The 18,455-nt window shown below is 36.5% G+C and overlaps 2 protein-coding genes across 2 annotated transcripts in view; one reads left to right on the top strand and one right to left on the bottom strand.

Moving 5' to 3' along the window:
- Positions 1 to 624: 624 nt before the first annotated feature.
- On the bottom strand, positions 625 to 3,933 carry LOC21390104 (receptor-like protein 12). The gene is made up of 4 exons (XM_024171150.1): positions 3,694 to 3,933; positions 3,110 to 3,334; positions 2,912 to 2,970; positions 625 to 2,818 (listed from the first exon to the last, which is right to left on the bottom strand). The coding sequence occupies exons 1-4, from the start codon at positions 3,931 to 3,933 to the stop codon at positions 625 to 627; spliced, it is 2,718 nt and encodes a 905-aa protein (XP_024026918.1).
- Positions 3,934 to 7,552: 3,619 nt separating this feature from the next.
- LOC21390103 (DNA polymerase zeta catalytic subunit) overlaps positions 7,553 to 18,455 on the top strand; it is a 34,635-nt gene continuing 23,732 nt past the window's right edge. The window contains exons 1-11 of the mRNA XM_024171151.1: positions 7,553 to 7,948; positions 9,158 to 9,240; positions 9,516 to 9,567; positions 9,754 to 9,803; positions 9,926 to 10,038; positions 10,112 to 10,154; positions 10,630 to 10,698; positions 11,094 to 11,249; positions 11,393 to 11,564; positions 11,656 to 11,747; positions 11,836 to 12,261. Coding sequence (XP_024026919.1) covers positions 7,849 to 7,948; positions 9,158 to 9,240; positions 9,516 to 9,567; positions 9,754 to 9,803; positions 9,926 to 10,038; positions 10,112 to 10,154; positions 10,630 to 10,698; positions 11,094 to 11,249; positions 11,393 to 11,564; positions 11,656 to 11,747; positions 11,836 to 12,261 — 1,356 coding nt within the window. The 5' untranslated portion in view covers positions 7,553 to 7,848. The remainder of the gene's footprint in view (positions 7,949 to 9,157; positions 9,241 to 9,515; positions 9,568 to 9,753; positions 9,804 to 9,925; positions 10,039 to 10,111; positions 10,155 to 10,629; positions 10,699 to 11,093; positions 11,250 to 11,392; positions 11,565 to 11,655; positions 11,748 to 11,835; positions 12,262 to 18,455) is intronic.

Genomic DNA, 18,455 nt, shown 5'->3' with positions numbered 1-18,455 from the left:
TGAGTAATCAATTTGTATACTTTTGTATAACGAAACAATTTATAATGATTTAGGAATCGTATACTTTTTTCTTTTTGTAATATACTTTATTATTACTTTATTATTACTTTATTATTACTATCTCTGTGTGAATTATAATTAATTATCATGAAAAAAAAAGAATTAATTATCATAAATTTATTGTTAAAAAAAGTAAAATCATAGCATTATGTTTTTTTAAAGTTAAATAAATATTTCTAAATATTAAAAACAATTATATATATTTAACTTTCATACCATGTCTATTTTGGTCATTTTACATACCCACAGCAATTCTACATCAAAATTTACCAAACGCTATTACATTGATTTTAGAACCAGCACAGCTACTATAATTACAATTTACCAAACACTCAGCTGATTCTTGTAACAGCAACTTCTTCCTTCAGCACAGCTAAAAGCAATTAATCTAAAATCCGCAGCAATACCAAACTAAGCCTAAGGCCCATTCACTTTGCTGATTCGAGTTTAGAATTCGAGTTGAGATATGATTTTATGTGAGAACTTTTTACTGTAATAAAAAAGTTAACTGTGATTGTTTGTGAGAGCTTTTTACTGTAAAAAAACTCAAATTCTAAACTCGAATCAGCGAAGTGAACAGTGCCTAAGATATTGAAGAAATGTGAGCTCGGTTAGTTCCTGAGGAATTCTACTTGAGAGCTTGTTTGTGGAAAGATCCAATGACTCAAGTTCAGTCAATTGCCCCAAAGATGATGGAATGGGGCCACTGAAATTGTTGCTTGACAAGTTGAGCGCAACCAGTGACCGAAGATTACCTAAAGATCTTGGAATTTCTCCGCGAAATCTATTATTGGAAAGATCAATGCACACCAAGATAGGTAAAATTTTTGAATACGCCAGTTCGTTGCCCAAATCGATCACCGTCACCGGCTCGTCATAACTGATACCACCCATTGCAGGCAAATATGTATTTAAAAAAGTAGTGTATGGCTCTTGATCAGAAGGAGCTTTTGCCATGGATGTCCAATTCTTAAAGAACTCCGATGGTAAAAGTCCACTAAAATGATTAAAAGAGAGGTCGAGAATTTGCAATTCTGCAAACGCCAAAGGTTTGTTTGGAGACCATATAGGACCATGGAATTTATATGATACCAACATAAGAACCCTCAAGTTTGGCAAATTTTGCAGCCATGAAGGAAACACATCACTCATTTGATTGTAACCGAGATTCAGAAGTTCCAACTTTTGACATTTGATCAAAGACTGTGGAACCTTGCCTTGCAAATGGTTGTGGCTAAGATCCAATGCCTTAAATATCTCACAACCATATTCTGTGAACATATTATTGGATAAGTTTCCATGAAAGTTATTATCTTGCAAATGCAGCACCACGAGTTCACTTGAGTTACCGAAACATTGAGGAACGGTACCATTCAAGCGATTCTTGGAGAGATCAAGAACAAGGAGTCCGATTTTACAAAGTATGGGATCAACTGCTCCAGTTAAGTTATTAGCGTGTAAGTCTAACAAGCGCCATGTCTCCCATGGAGTAACTGAAGGGGATTCTTCCCACCCGTCGATAAAATTGTCAGAAAGATACAATTCAGACATAAAACTTTTCCCTATTGTCCAGAACCATTTGGGAATTTTGCCTGAAATTTTATTGTTGGAAAGATCCAAGTGAGCTAATTCATCTTGCGTTTTCAGGAAATCTGGAAACCGCTTTATGTTTGACGAAGACAACTCCAACACACTAAATTTGGGAAAAGTGACATTCACACCTTCGTTTGGCATTGATATGTTGTTGTGCGACAGATAGAGACATGAGAGGTGGCTAAGTTCTGAGAAGATGCTAAACTCAATGGTTAAATTATTAAAACGAAGATCAAGAGACCACAATGAGCTTGAAGAGATGTTGTCATATTCAAGAGAGGTGAGCTGGTTTTGGTCAAGCCGTAGCTCTTCCAAGAGAGGTATTCTGAATAAGGAAGACGGAATGGCTCCGGCAATTGAGTTGTTTGACAAGTCAAGAGAAGTGAGACCTGCAAGTTTCTCCAATGCATTGGAAGGATCAAAGAGCTTTGTCAATTGGTTACAAGAAAGATCCAAGACCGAGAGACGATTTAGATTCGCCAATGATAATGGAAAGTCTCCTGTTAAAACATTGTACGAAAGACGCAAAAGGCCTAGTTGCCTAAGGTTTCCAAGGGTTGGCGGGATTTCACCGCTAAAACTATTCCATGAAAGATCTAGATCTTCTAGTTGCATGAGATTTCCAAGTGAAAACGGAATATGACCGCTAAAACTATTTTGTGAAAGATCAAAGCGCTTCAGTTTTGTGAGATTTCCAAGTGAAGAGGGAAGTTCCCCATTAAATCTATTCGATGAAAGTTCCAAATCTTCCAGTCGTGTTAAGTTTCCAAGCGAAGAGGGAACTTGACCAACGAAACTACTATCACTAAGTAGCAATTTTTTCAGCTTCACGAGGTTTGTTACTGAATTCAAAATTTGGCTGTCGAAGTTACAGTAGGAAAGATGTAACTCCTCCAATTGCGTGAGGTTTCTAAGTAAACGTGGCAAATCACCTATGAATTCATTGCCATAAAGGTAAAGAACAGTGAGCTTTTTTAGGTTTCCCAAATTAGTTGGAAGCGGACCGTTGAAGCTATTTATTGACAGATCAAGACGTTGGAGTTGAGAAAGGTTCGAAATAGAAGAAGGAATGGTGCCTGAAAGATTACACTCTCCAAGATTCAAGATAGTCAAGGACTTAAGGTTTCCAATTGAATCAGGCAATTTTCCAGAAAGTTCAAAACTGCTGGAAATATCAAAGCGATTTCAAGTTACTGTCAGATCGAAATTCTAGTAGAAAACCAAAAGTACTGGTGGAGGAAAATGGCATATTAATTGCCTCAATCTTAGGCAAGTTGAAATTGGTCCCATTTTCCTTGAAATTTTTAAGCCCAACCCCTATTGAGCCAGAAATAAGCCCAATAATGTTAAAATTACGCTGCCTAGACCCAATCATGCAAGAATTGGACCTGCCCACACCGGAAACACGTGACCCAACCCTCATTTGGCTGGAATTTCAAAACTCAGCCCTACCGACCAAAGGTTTTGAGCCAAACTTCCATGTCCTAAACATAATATCACCGGAATTGAGTGGGTCACTATTATTCCGGCTGGAAACAGCCTCAACATCACCGGAATCATGTGTCCCAGTCCAAACCGCAGCCAAATCGCCAAGCCCAGCCTTAGCCGCGCCGGAAATTGTGAGCCCAGCGCCCCAAACGTTGCCGCGCGAGACCGCCGCTCCCCCTCTGACCACAGCCCACTGTCAAATCGCCCCCATCTCTGCCTTTCCACGTCTGTCAGCGCCCTTTCCACCGTTTTTCCTTCGCGCAGCCTCTAGTCGTAGTTCAGCTCCAGCCCATCACCAATCTACACTCCACGGCACCGCTCCCCACCGATCTGACCTCCAGGTCGTGGATCCAAAAGATTATGGTCGAATTGTAACTCTCGCCAACCCTGAGCACCACCCAGGCTAAATTCGGCGTCGATCGGCCCTCCTCGTAGCAGATATGGGCTTTCCAAGCCCCAATCGGCGTTGATCTGCTAGTCCAGTCGCAGATTGGGTCAATTCTGGTCGAGATCGACCCCTCCGCCGCACGGGTTCTCCTCGCGTTCAGCCACCTTCCCCTTCGGCAGTCTAATATGCCCTTCCTTGTGCGGTTCCCCACGATTCTGGCCAACATCTCCAAGTCTGAAAACCCTAGCCTCTTCTCTGAGAAGATATGCCTCCTTCCCTGGCCTCCGATCCTCATTCGCCCTCAGATTGGCGCCGATTGACTCAGATTTGAGCGATATCGCACCAGATCGCGAAAAATTGCTCGGAGTGTCGTCGGCCTCACGCGATTCTAGATCTCTTCGCATTTTCTCTAAGGTCATTCGTCAGTTTTGACATGCCAAATCTAGTTGCGACGAGCCACTGCCAGAAATATGAAGATCTGAAATCATTCCTACGTTATGTGGCCAAATCTTCATATTCGTTTCCGAAAGCAATCTTTGTGTAAGAAAGTGCTCTGATACCAATTTGATAAGAACCAAGAAAAGATTATTATTGAAAACAAGAATTAGACTTGATTACAAGATAGATTGTCAGACGTTCGAGAGGTCTGCTAGCTCTCCCAAGAGTTTTCCCAGTTTATTCTAATCAATCCCTCCTTTAGTCTCTTTCTTTTCCGTATATACTATTACTAACTAGCTTAACAAACATAATAAACCAACCCTAATAATAAACCACTAACCACTTATTATATTGATTACTAATTACTAACATAATCCTATCAGCAACACCACCCTTAATATTATTATTTATTTAATATATTATTATTTTAAATATTATTATATGTTTTTAAAAATTAAACCACCAAACACAATTTCAGTTTTTTTAAACTGAAAACAATCTCGGAATAAAACTACCAAACGCATTTTTAGAAATGATCCCAAAATGAAAATGAAGTTTTCGTTTTCATTTTCATAAAAAAAATAAAATCATTTTGGAATGAGTTCTAAACGCACCATGTATTTCTATTTATTTTCTCTGCCTCGAATGAGAAATATTTTTTTTTCTCCAAATCTATTTTATCCCCAATACTTACACAATTAACTGTCACGATTAACATGTAATTACACAGTTAGTCTAATGTTATTAGATTAATTACACAATTACACAATTAACATGTTATTAGACTACTTACACAAAAAAAAAAAAAAAAAACACACACACACACAAAACACAATTAACATGAGCATGAGTTTACCGTTGATGAGTTAAGTAATTTGTAGGTCTCTTAAGGGTATAGAAATTGCGATACAAACATACTATAAGCCTCAAGACCAATAATAAAGTAGTCAAACTAAGACCAATAATAATTAAAGCGTCCTGCAAACTGTTTCTCTTTCCAAGAAGTCTCACCATTGACGTAGAAAAACTTGCACAGGCTAGAACTCGCTTTCTTTTAACTTTCCAAGAAGTCTCACCATTGACGTTTACTCGGATATCCACTCACATGCATCCCGTTTTTGGGGGTTTCCCACTGCTAATGAAATTCACTCATGACTCAACTTTTCAGAAGAATATATGGAAAAACTTGCATAGGCTAAAACATGCTTTCTTTTAAATATAGAAATAGTAGATAAATATCCTTTAAAAATGTCTGAATCAAGATTTTTATCTCTAATTATTAATTAATAAATTTTTAGTCAAATAAATATAATAATAAAAGAGTATTAACCAATAATGAGTAGTAAAAATTCAAATCTATATCCTTTTTAAGTATAACTTCGACTATTTTCTCTTTGAAAAAAAAAATATTTATTGCCCGTTTGATTTTTATGTTAAATTACGAAACGTAAAGTGTGCGTTCTATTTAAAAGTCATCGTCATCGTATTGATCATCATAATCATAATCAGCTCAATCTTTTAAGTCATGTTCATTTCACCAATTATAATTTTTAATTTTAGTTTTGTTACAGCTAAAAACATTCATAAAAAGTCACATATAATTTTTTCTGCTACAGTGAAAAATTTTCACATAAAATCACATTTTAACTTAAATTGTGAACTCAAATCTGCAAACTGAACCAGACTTTAATACCACGCAATCGGGCATTAATAATTCTATATGCTTATTTGCTTAGAATAATGCTATAGAGCACTAAGGTACAATCTCTATCTGCCAAGTATAATTATGGCATTAATATTTTGATCGCACAATAAACTTTTTTTTTTCTCCTTCCTGTAGTTAATAAATACGAGAGTTTCTTTTGAGGATTCTCAATTGATAGGTTAATTTTTTATCTTAAATTTAATCAAAATCACATTAAATTTAAAAAATGTATAATATTTAATAGTCAGAAACAAAATCTTTTCAATAGTTTATTTTTTCAAAACTTAATAAAGAGACTTCTATTTAATATATGGGAACCTCTAATATTCAACTTATATCATCCCCTCTGCCCTTTGGTGTCCCCTCCAGTCAAGAATTGGGGCCTCACAATCACTAGCCAATATACTTTTCTCTCGTGACTTTCTTCGTTCATGGTTCGATATTCTAGTGTCCTAGGCGTAGAGGAACCACACAGTGAGCACCGAGACACTTGAGGAGTCTTTTTTTTTTTTTTTTGGGTAAACGACACTTAAGGAGTATTACGTGTATTGAGAATCACACTTATCACATCATTTTTACTCATGAATTTTATACAGTAGGGAAGATTTTATGCATATTATTAGTAAGTTTTTTATTATTTTATTTTCTTAAAAAAAACTTTTAGAATATGAACATGCATTTTCTCTACTAGTAGGTATTGTTGTCTTAGCTATTTAATTAATTTTTAACAATATGATATGTGAGTATCTATATTAAAAATTATAGCACTCTATACAAAATTATTAGTTATTACCAATCATAGATCAAACAACCAAGAAAATAGTTTCTACTTGTATGGAAAAAGTAGAGTTCCCTACCATAAAAATTTCTTTTTTTAGCCATTGATAAAGATCATAGTGTAGGAGTTGCTCATCAACATGGACAAATGATTGGGGTAATGATCCGCAACGCATTAGATTTTAGATGTGTGAAAAAGTACTTTTTCTCTCCTAGAATCAATACCAAACCCACCCTTAATCTCTCTAAAAACCAACTCACCGGCCCAATACCACAAGAGAGACAATTTAGCACATTCCTAAATTCGTCTTTTGAGGGAAATTTGGGACTATGTGGGCCCCCATTGTCGAGGTACCATAGCCAAGAATCAGAGTCAGGGTATGGTTTTGGTTTCGGCTGGAAAGCAGTAGCAATTGGATATGGATGTGGACTAGTGATTGGGCTTATCACTGGATATGTCGTTATTTCGAGGAGACCCAACTGGCTTGTAAGAACTTTTGGTGGCTTTATACTCAGGTGAACATGAATCCACCGGGACAGGACGGTAAAAGGTACTTACATATCTTTTTTTTTATTGTAAGGCAATCACTGCTTTATAACTTATGTAAAGATTTTTATTTTTATTTTTTCTCATTATAAGTACTCCTACTTCTATATTTGTTGAAAATCAAATAAAAAAAATGATGTAAAACTAATGAAACCAGATACAAATGTAACGCTCTCTAAAAAAAGTCCTATCAGTAGGGTATTAATAGAATTCTCCTCATCCATAAACTAGTTGTTTCTTATGCTTTCGTTTATGTCTGCACCTTTGATCATAAAATATTTGTTTTTAATTTATTTTTGATAAAAACATGCTTTCTCTTGCATCTTATATATTCATGGTTTCTTTGAGAGAACCATTACTTGTCTATTGAATTTTAATGGGCTTTTAAAATTTAACCCGTGGTAAGTAAAATGTTATTTTTCTAATTTTAAAGCTGTTTTATCCATTTTATTGGTAGATTATGTAGAATCACAAAATTGACAATTCAGTTTGTTTTCCTTGGTAATTATAAAATATTTTAACAGGTACCTTTAACAAAATCTAAAGCAGAAGCCCATGGTCCAACTCCATTCCATTGCACTTGCTCTTGCAGAACAAGGAGACCAGGAACGGACGAGTGTTGTAATTTTCATAAACCTTGTGGACCAAAGTGACAAACTCGAAAAAGAGTACGGAGCAAGTTTTCCTTTCGGAAAAACCCAAAATAAAAAGCCGTCTTTTTCTTGTTTGCGCCAAACAAGTTCGTTGCCTTCCCTCCAAAAGAATCAGATGGTCTCTCATTTTTTACCCTCATAAGCGTCAAGCAAATCCGTCGTCCTCCAGGGGCATTTCTGTAAATTCGTGCAAAGCCCCATGGCGGAATCGCTGACCTTCAGCCTCCGCATCGTCGCCGTCGACCACTACATGGCGGCGCCGATTCCAGGCCTCGACATCTCCTACAGTAGCTTCCACGGTACCCCACACTACTACTTGAGCTCTGTTTGGTTACCATGATTTTGCTTGAATAGTGATTTTCTTCTTCGTTTTCAGTTTGCGTTTAGGGTTAGGGCCGGCTCAAGGAATTTTGGGGCCTTAAGCAAAAATTGGGGGGTGGGTGTGGGGTTCAAAAATTAATAAAACATCGATTACATCTTCATATTTTATTAAAAAATAATTAAAATATTTGAAATGAATTCAATTAAATAGTTATAAAATATCTACAAAGAAATTTAAGTAATAGTAATTAATAAATTAATAAGAAATGAGCAAGAGAAAATGTTTAGTCTGGGAGAAAAAAGTTTTATGCACAAATAATTTAAAACTTGTTCAACCTAGATAATCTAAAATAGTTTTCTGTTTTTTTTTTTTAGTAAAAATAGATGAAAGTACTATTCTTTAAAATAAAAAAAAATAAGATTATCCTTAATTTTCTACTTAAGAAAGCGTCGTCTGTTTATATTTGAAAAAAAAAAAGTCTTTTGTTTATCTAAATGGTGCTATTTGAAGTGTGCTATTTAAACCATTTAATAATTCGGTTTTTTTATTTTATTTTATTTTATTTTATTTTTTTTAAAGTTGTTTGAAGTTAGAGAACGTTTCAAGAGTACTTCTCCTAATATTTTCTCTGGTTTTTTGGATGATTTATGCTCCATTTTGGACGTTTGAAATCTCTAAAAACAAGGTCTTTTAATGCATAATTAAAAGATTTTTTAAATTTATAATCTTATAATGCCTAAAAAATAGGTTATTGTGGTTTCAAGTTCCAAAAAAGTGGGACCTTAATCAGTACCTAAAAATGTGGGGCCCTAGGCAATTGCTTAAGTTGCCTAGGGGTTGAGCCGGCCCCAAGGGTTAGTCTAGTTTCTGGAATTTGATTGTTTATTGTCTGCAAAATGGGTTGATTTTGTTGATTTTTTTTTTTTCATAAATTAACGGTGCCAAAATTCCTGTAATTCGAAAATTTTGATTTTACGGTTTATTCGCTCCGCGGATTCGAGTTTTCAATTCGAGTTAAGATGTGATATTTTCTTAAAATTTTTAACTGTAGCAGAAAAAGTTAAATGTGACGTTTTCTGATAGTTTTTTACTCTAAAAATCTAGAATTAAAAACTCGAATTAGTGAAATAAATGGGGGCCTTTATCTTTGAAAGTCTGATTTCCTTTTTGAATCTTTTTTTATTAGGCGGGAAAGTGAATGAGGTTCCTGTTATAAGAATATACGGCTCGACTCCTGCTGGTCAGAAAACTTGCTTGCACGTCCATCGAGTAAGCTTACTTTCTACCTTTTTCATTTCACTGTTATTTAATATTTTGATATTAGATTTTTGCGGTCACATTTTTCAAATGTTTTGATATAAGCGTTAAAATTTTTCTATTTTTTTTCCCCTCAATTTCCATGGTTGATTTGCACGTATGATTTCTGTTCCTTGTGGAATACGCCTTTGTGGCAGCGGTAAAAAATAATTCTTTGGTGTTCTTTGTGCTAATTATTTATAATTATTGATTTTTTGTTTTTTGTTTTTTGTTTTTTTGTTGGGTAGGTTTTTCCATATCTGTATGTGCCATGTGCCGATATTCACTCTCAGGAAGAAGGTATATAGCAGTAGCATCTTTCATGTCTGAGCTAATGTCTAAATGAAGATTGAAATAGATGTTTTTGTCAGAGGGACTTGCAAATTTGCTTCTTCTTCTTCTTCTTCTTCTTCTCTTCTTTCGGGGCATACGCGTCTTTCGGGGCACAAAATAATTTAGGGTTTCTACTATTTTTTGGTTGCATAGGTGATGCATACGCGCATGAAATATCTCTCGCCATGGAGAAAGCCTTAAAGGTAGGAATGCCTCCTTGCATCAGATTGAGTTCTCCTCTTACTCTTGTATTTGTTTTCTATGCTCTTTGTTCTTTTGCTATGCAAATTTTGGATGCTAAAGTACAATGCTTGAAATCTTCCAGCATAAAAGTAAGACAAGCTCGAAACGGCAACATGTTCATGGTTGCAGCCTTGTCCGAGCAAGAAAATTTTATGGTTATCATTCATCAGAGGAGCTCTTTGTGAAGATATTCTTGTATCCTTTTCTTTTGTCCCTTACTCTTTTATGGTCCAAAATAGAATTTTCGAGTACCTTGACAAAATATAAGCTACTACCCCCATGATGTCTCTCGTGCTGCTAATCTCCTTCTGGTATAGATCTTGAATACCATCTCACTTGTATTCCTTTGTTGCTAACCATGCTGCTATGTTGTGGATATCTATAATTCCTTTAGTTATATTCTTTTAGACAACATATCATTTCAGATTCATTTCGGATGGGTAGGGCCCCCCTTTAGTACTTTGTTCGCTCGTTTTAGAAGAAACCATAAAGTTAGAGTTTACAGGAGTACATATATTTTGTCTTTGGTTTGCCTTTACTTATTTATGTTTCCGAGTATGGAATTTATTTATTTATTTATTTTTTACCTTTGATAAGAACAATTTAGAACTGCAGTTGCATGCTTTGCCTAGCGGTTATTCTATGCTGACCTTAAATGTTGAGATCCTCATCCTATGTTTGTGTGTGTATGTGTTTTTTTTTTTAAGTCATTATCGGTGGAGCTTATTCTGGTTCGTAGAGCTATTTTTTTTTTTTTTTTTAATTATAGTAATACTTTCTTTTCAGAGTGGTGGCGTTCTTGATAAATGTTTACAACCACATGAAGCACACATTCCGTTTATTCTTCAATTTCTGGTAAATAGCTTCCAGTGAAATGAAGCATTCATTTGGATTTTTATGCTTTCTGTAAGACTGTAAGAACTTAATATGGTTTCTGTGTTGTCTGGATTAGCTAAATAATCAGTTCTTGAATTTGTTATTAATCAGGAATTATTCCTATTATGATTACATTAGTTCTGTGTTACAAACCCATTAGGTAGAACTCACCCTTGCAACACCGGCTTGCAAGGGGAGGGAACCCAAGGGCTTATAAACCCACTATTTGTCTTATAATCATTTTCATGTGGGACTTTTGGTATCTAACATTCTGTTGCTATTACTTCTTTCTTTTTTTTTTTCTTCATTTTCTTGTCTGATTGCTGTTGTTGCTTTTTACCTCTTTCTTATGATGGGAGCTTTTCATTTCTTAGGTGGACTACAACTTATATGGGATGGGTCATATACATCTGTCTAAAATGAAGTTTCGTCATCCTGTACCAGATGCTTTCTTGCCGAAGAAATCTATTAACACTGAACAAGCTAAAAAGGGCATGGATCCCTTCACATGCGCGCCAACGGATTCTGAGGTCAATATTATCACTTGCCTATACTGGATGGTTTTTGATAAATTTATCAATATTCTTGCTTTTGGTTAGGATTTTTGGAATTTGAACGGAATGATTTTTGTTTCTGTAATGGTTTGAATTCTGTTTCCTCTACTTTGCATTAGGCAGATGTAAGTGGTAGCCCATCTTTTGATTCATATGTTTGGATATCTTCCACGGTTCCAGCTGACTGGATGTGGCCTTCTCCTAGCGATTTTGATGTTTCGTCAAATCCAGAGATCAACTCTATTAAATGTCAAAGTCTTTGTCAACTTGAGGGGGATGCTACAGTAGATGGTTTGTCTAGCTTCTGTCACTACTCCTTACTACATCTGCCTAGGTTACTTTTTTTTTGGGTTAAAGTAATAGATTATTTATGGTTTTGTAGAGATTCTTAATCAGCAGTTTAAAATGTACACATCCTTATCACAAACTCGTACGGACGTGAAAATGGTCCAGTCACTTGTACCAATTTGGGAGGTATACCCGTCATTCATGTCGCTACTAAGATGTGTTGGATTATGTCTTACAATTTTCTGACATTGTTTTTGTGTTTTGGGTATTTTAGGAGGAGTATGAAAGAACTGGTATGCATGAGCTGGAAATACCTTCTGATCCTAGCAAACCACTGCCAGAAGATGTTTTAAGAACTCTCTCACTTGGTCCAGAGTTTATGAACAAATTTGTTGACTTGCATAATGAATTGCATAATGAAGCAGAAAGTCCTTTGTGTTTGACTCCGTTAGAGAAAGATGTAACATCTGTACAGCTGATGACGTCACCAAATGAGGCAAATGCGGTTAGATTTGCCCATGTCCTGAATAATGATGACGGAGAATCTTCAGAGTGCCTTAAAGAACGACGCGTAGTTGGATCTTTATCTTCACAGGAGGAAGATGGTGCAATCCCCTCTGCAGAGAGGGATGCCAATGTTAAATTCTCATTTAACGGTGAACTTCCAGCATCTCAAATGATTGAAGCTTTAGATAAGAAGGTAATCAATCATATTTTTATGCATTTCTATGAGCAAATATGAGAGATATGAAAGAATTATCTTTACTGCACAATTGTGAGGTTTTTACAGAGTACATATAAATACAGAAACTATAAGACTATTCTAGGAAGGTACATAAACGCAAATCACCCTAACTAATTACCCTTTATTCTAGTTTGACTAAATCTTCCTATTTACAGCCCTATGATTCGGTATATTTACTGCTGAATATTCCATTTCCAACACTCCCCCTCAAGCTGGCTTGTAGATATCTTCTATAGCTAGCTTGCCTATTAAGAAACTGCCTCTTGTGAAGTCCTTTAGTGAGTATGTCCTCAGTTTGATGTGTAGTTGGAACATAGGGAATACAAATTAGACCACTCTCAAGTTTTTTCTTAATGAAGTGCTTGTCTACTTCAATATGCTTAGTCCTGTCATGTAGACTGGATTGTGGGCAATCGAAATGGCAGCCTTGTTGTCATAGTAAACTTTCTTGGGCAATGTTATTGAAATCTTCAAATCTTCCAATAGTCTCTTTATCCACATGATTTCACAAATTCCATGTGCTAGTGATCTAAACTCTGCCTCAACACTACTTCGTGCCACCACACTTTGCTTTTTGCTTTGCTAGGAAACAAGATTTCCTCCAACAAAGGTGTAGTATCCTGAAGTTGATCGTCTATCATAAACGCTTTCTGCCCAATCAGCATCTGTAAAGACTTCAACCTGTATCTTGGCACGTTTTTTGAACATCAAACCTTTTCTTGGTGTTCCTTTTAGGTATCTTAGGATTTTTTTAACTGCATCAAAGTGCTCATGTCCTGGAGAGTGCATGAACTTACTCACCATGCTAACCGCAAAAGTTATATTAGGACGAGTGTGTGACAAATAAATGAGTCTTCCTACTAATCGTTGAAACTTCTCTCTTTCAATCACATCTTCGGCCTTAGCAGGATAAAGTTTTAGATTAGCTTCAACAGGTGTTTCAGCAGCTTCGCATCCCAGAAGACCTGTTTCACTAAGTAAATCAAGGATATATTTCCTTTGATCTTGCAAACTCCATGCCGAGGAAGTATTTTAGTGTTCCTAGGTCCTTAATCTCGAAGTCTTCTGCTAGTCTTTTCTCCAACCTTGCCAGTTCTTCAAGATCATCACCTATTAAAATTATGTCATCTACATAAACAATTAGAGCAATAATGTTCCTTTTCTCCGAGTGCTTATAGAATTTGGTATGGTCTGCTTGACTTTGATGAAGACCATAACTCTTTACAGCCCTTCCAAACCGATCAAACCATAGGGGACTGCTTGAGACCGGACATGGACTTCTTAAGTCTATAGACTTTATCTTGGCCAAAGAAACTTTCAAAGCCTGGTGGTAGACACATGAACACTTCTTCTTCCAAGTCTCCATTAAGGAAGGCGTTCTTCACGTCTAACTGATGTAAGGACCAGTTTAAATTTACTGCAAGAGATGATAATACACGGATAGAGTTAATTTTAGCTATAGGAGCAAAAGTCTCTTGGTAATCAATACTGTAGGTCTGAGTAACCTTTGGCTACAAGTCTCGCTTAGTATCTCTCTATGCTACCATCGGCCTTGCACTTTACTGTAAACGCCCATTGACAACCTACAGTTTTTGGTCCCTAGGTAACTCTACAATCTCCCATGTTTCATTTTTGCGTAGAGCATTCATCTCTTCCATTACTGCAAATTTCCATTTTGGATCATCAAGTGCTTCTTGAATATTTCTTGTAACAAACAGATTAGAGATTTTGGATGTAAAGGCTCTATGAGACTGAGAGGGTTTATCATAAGACAAATATTTAGCGATTGGATGATTAGTACAATAGCGTGTGCCTTTCCTAATAGCTACAGGAACATCAAGATCTTCAAAGAATTCAAGAGGAACTTTCGTAGGTAAAACTGATGAATTATCAGGTTGAGAAGGATTCAATTTTACCTGGTGTGTTCATAGGCTCATTACTCGGGTCATCTGATTGATTCAGAACCAAGGGATTAGTAGGTTCTCTACCCTTTTGATGATTCTTTCTCCTAGAGTAAACAAGAAGCTCATAATTGCGTCCCTTAGGATTGGTTGGTGGTATTTCTCCCCCTATCGAAGATTCAACAATGGCTGGCAAAATAGTACTAGGATTAGTAGCATTCCTTTCAAAAAGATTTAAGTTTGTTCCTTGATTAGGTTCAGACTCCACAAGTTTCGCCAAAAGGTCTGGAATGACATCCCAAAAATTTTCTTCCATGCTTTGTTTCTCCCCCTGAAGAAAATTCTTTTGAAAATATGGTTGATTTTTGATGAAAGAAACATCTAAAGTAACAAATCCTCGTAGCAGGATTAAAACACTTATAACCTTTTTTATTTGGAGCATAGCCAATAAAAACACACTTTTCAGCCCTTGGATGTAATTTTGACTGCCCTTTATTAGATAAATGAACATAAGCAGTACAGTCAAACACTTTAAGGGGTAAGTAAGTTTGACTCAATACGAGTTTCAGGAAAAATATTTTTTAGACACCCAAGAGGTGAACTATAATTTAGGACACGAGTAGGCATTCTATTAATTAAGTAGCATGCCGTTAAAACAACGTCTCCCCAAAGAAATTTTGGAACATTCATTGAAAACATAATGGCATGTGAAACTTCAAGTAAATGTTTGTTCTTTCGCTCGGAAATTCCATTTTGTTGGGGTGTATCAACATAACTAGATTGTTGATGAATTCCTTTTTCCTTTAAAAAATTCCCAAGTATTTCTTAATAATATTCGGTGCCATTATCACTGTGAAGAATTCCAATTTTAGTTTGAAACTGGGTTTCAATCATTGCATAGAAATTTTTGAACAAATATTCAACTTCAAATTTTTCACTCATTAGGTAAACCCAACATAAACGAGTATGGTCATCAATGAAGGTTACAAACCATCTTTTTCCAGAAATCATTTTGATCCTTAAAGGACCCCAAACATCACTATGAATTAAGTAAAATGGTTTTGAAGCTTGATAAAACCTTAAAGGATAAAAAGTTCTATGGCTCATTGATAAAATGCAGTTTTCACAATAGAATTGAGAACAATCCAAACCTTTAAATAACATAGGAAACAATTTCTTAAGATAAGGAAAACTAGGGTGTCCTAGCCTATAGTGCCAGAGCATTATTTTATCCTTTATAGGAATAGAACTAATACTACTAAGACCTTGAGCTTTTTTACTCTTAGAGTTGTCCTTTTCAAAATAGTAGAGACCATCTATCATCTTAGCACTGCCAATCTTCTTTCCCGAATTCTAGTCCTGGAACACACAATGAGATTCAAAAAAGATGACACAACAATTAGAGTCTTTTGATAATTTACTAACTGACAATAAGTTACAAGCAAGTTTTGGTACATGAAGGACATATTTTAGAGATAAGGTTTTAGACAAGTGTATTAAACCTTTGCTAGCAATTGGAGAAAAGGACCCATTAGCTATACGGATTTTTCATGACCAGAATAAGGAATATAACTTTGAAACAGATTAGGTAAACTAGTCATATGATTGGAAGCTCCTAAATCAATGATCCAAGGAGTAGAATATGAGAGTAAATGACTAGATAATTCAGAGTTGGATTTTAGCAGCTTTAGAATATGATCAACCTGCTCTTTGCTGAAAGGAACAGGCTCGGCCTCATGTGCAGTAGGTTTACGGGTGAATCTCCCCTCATGTTTCCCCTTCCAATTCGCTGGTAAACCGTGGATCTTCCAGCAAGTCTCACGAGTATGTCGTGGCTTATTGCAATAGTCACACCATACACGGGTCTTCTCATCTGGTTTCCTTGCAGTGTCACGGCTGATATAGGCTTTGGCCGTAGTAAGGGCAGAGTTCTCAACTATTCCCAGAGTATCTAGAGACCTTCTTACCAAGCATGACTAGGCGACAACTCTTCTCTCGATGAACTTTAGAAAAAACTTCTCCAAGAGAGGGCAGGGGTTGTCGCCCGATGATCCTTGCCCTAACCTCATTAAATTTCACATTTAAACCAATCAAGAATTTGAAGATCCGGTTATCTTCCACGGTTTTTCTATAGTGATTACAGTCCTCAGTAGATTTCCATTCATAGTCGCTGAATAAGTCTAAATCCTACCACAAACGGTTCAGTCAGTTAAAATACTTTGTAACACTATCCTCACCTTGGCGGATTTCTCCGAGTTTCAGCGTTAATTCAAACACTTGGGACTGATTTCCCAAATCTGAGTACATTTGGTTGATATTGTCCCAAAGCTCCTTGGCAGTGTGATAACACATGTAGTTCGACCTGATATCCTCCTCCATAAAATTCCCCAGCCATGTCATTACCATAGATTTCTCAGCGTCCCAAGTAGGATAGGATGGATCGGTAGCAGCCGGTTCTTTCTTCTCCCTAGTCAGATAACCGATCTTCCCTTTGCCACGAATATACATTCTAATAGACTGTGACCAGCGTAAAAAATTTTCTCCATTCAATTGGTAGTGATTTGAATAGAGTGAGAGTCGTGATTAGAAACATGGAGCCTGCCAGGATTTTCTTGAGTTTGGGAAGGAGTTGGCTGGTTTACTGGTATGTTTGTTGACTCAGTAGTGTCAGACATGGTTGAAGAAGGGAATGATTGAAGAAGGGAATTTCTAGTTTTCGAATAGGGGTTGGCGGCTAGGGGTGTCCATCTCAAAAGCTTAAGCTGATAGGAGGCGGCCCAATAATATTTTTATACTTTAACCCTCACCCTCAAGTGTGGGCTGGACAATACGCAATCGTGTGAGTAAATTAATTGAAAAGCCCAACACGTGAATATTTAAGCATGAGATATATTAAAGACCCAACACATGATGACAATTTAAATGAGAATAAAGAGTGAAATTATGGAAGTTTGAACTCAAGACCTCCCGCTTTGATACTATACGAGCAAATATGAGAGATATGAAAGAATTATCTTTAATGCACAATTGTGAGGTTTTACAGAGTACATATAAATACAGAAACTATAAGACTATTTGTGGAATTTCCCTCAAAGTTGTCATATTTAGATTTATTCATAGAAGGAAATTAGGGGTTTAGAGAATCCGGATTCTCCTATTCTGATTCCTTAGGTTTAGGAGGAAAGTTTCCTATCCCTTATTTTCAGGGATTTGTTACCCTTGTTAGTTATGTAAATCGTGTATATAAGTGTGTAATGGTTAGCGATTAATTCAATGAGAAAATAGAAGATTATTCTTCCTCAAAATCTTCATGGTATCAGAGCTCGGTTTTCTGAAAAAAACCCTAGCCGCCATTCCCAGCCGTCCCTCATAGCCAAGCACAGCCATGGCTTCCGAAACAACCAGCTCTACCTCTGAAGTTCCTTCTCATTCCGATCAAACATCTGTTTTTTCAAACTCTGGACATTCTGGGAAATTCCGGAAATCCTGAAAATCTTTCACCCCTGATCACTAGCCACAAACTCAATAGGCAAAACTTCCTCCAATGGTCTCAATCAGTCCGGATGTTCATCTGTGGCTGAGGGAAAGATGATTATCTAACAGGGGAGATTCCAATTCCGAAGAAGGATGATGATCCAAGCTACAAAAAGTGGAAGGCCGAAAATCATATGATTATGTCTTGGCTCATCAATTCAATGAATGTTGATATTGATGAGAATTTTCTTCTCTATGAGACTGCACAAGAAATTTGGGAAGCAGTAAGAGAGACTTACTCTAGTTATGAAAATACATCGGAGTTATTCGCAATTGAGTCCATCCTTCACGATCTACGGCAGGGAGACCTCATAGTGACACAATACTTCAACACACTCACCCGTCATTGGCAGCAACTAGACATGTTTGAAAGCCACGGATGGAAGTGCCCTGAAGACACTGTCCTGTATCGAAAAATAGTGGAGCAGAAGAGGACATTTAAGTTTCTACTGGGTTTAAACAAGAACCTAGATGAAGTTAGAGGCAGGGTGATGGGAACTAAGCCTCTTCTGAGTCTTTGAGATGCCTTTTCTGAAGTTCGCCTTGAGGAAAGCAGGAAAAAAGTCATGATGGGTGGTCAACATTCATCTCCAACGTTGGAAGGATCTGCCCTCGCTGTCCGTGGCTTACGTCCTCCAAATCAGCAGGATTCTCGACAACAAAGGAAGGGAAGAGCATGGTGCGATCACTGTGCTAAACCTGGCCACACCAAGG

Source organism: Morus notabilis, unplaced genomic scaffold (genome assembly GCF_000414095.1).
Source record: "Morus notabilis unplaced genomic scaffold, ASM41409v2 Scaffold2062, whole genome shotgun sequence".
In the NCBI taxonomy this organism is placed as follows: domain Eukaryota; kingdom Viridiplantae; phylum Streptophyta; class Magnoliopsida; order Rosales; family Moraceae; genus Morus; species Morus notabilis.
This window is presented reverse-complemented; position numbering and strand designations above follow the sequence as displayed.

Excerpts from the sequence above, each read along its gene's own strand:
- LOC21390104 (XM_024171150.1), bottom strand. The coding sequence starts at position 3,933 with ATGCGAAGAGATCTAGAATCGCGTGAGGCCGACGACACTCCGAGCAAT. Across the intron at positions 3,335-3,693 it reads TTAGACTGCCGAAGGGGAAG|TGGGCTGTGGTCAGAGGGGG; the intron begins GTGGCTGAACGC and ends GCGATTTGACAG. Across the intron at positions 2,819-2,911 it reads TCAACTTGCCTAAGATTGAG|CAGTTTTGAACTTTCTGGAA; the intron begins GCAATTAATATG and ends TGATATTTCCAG.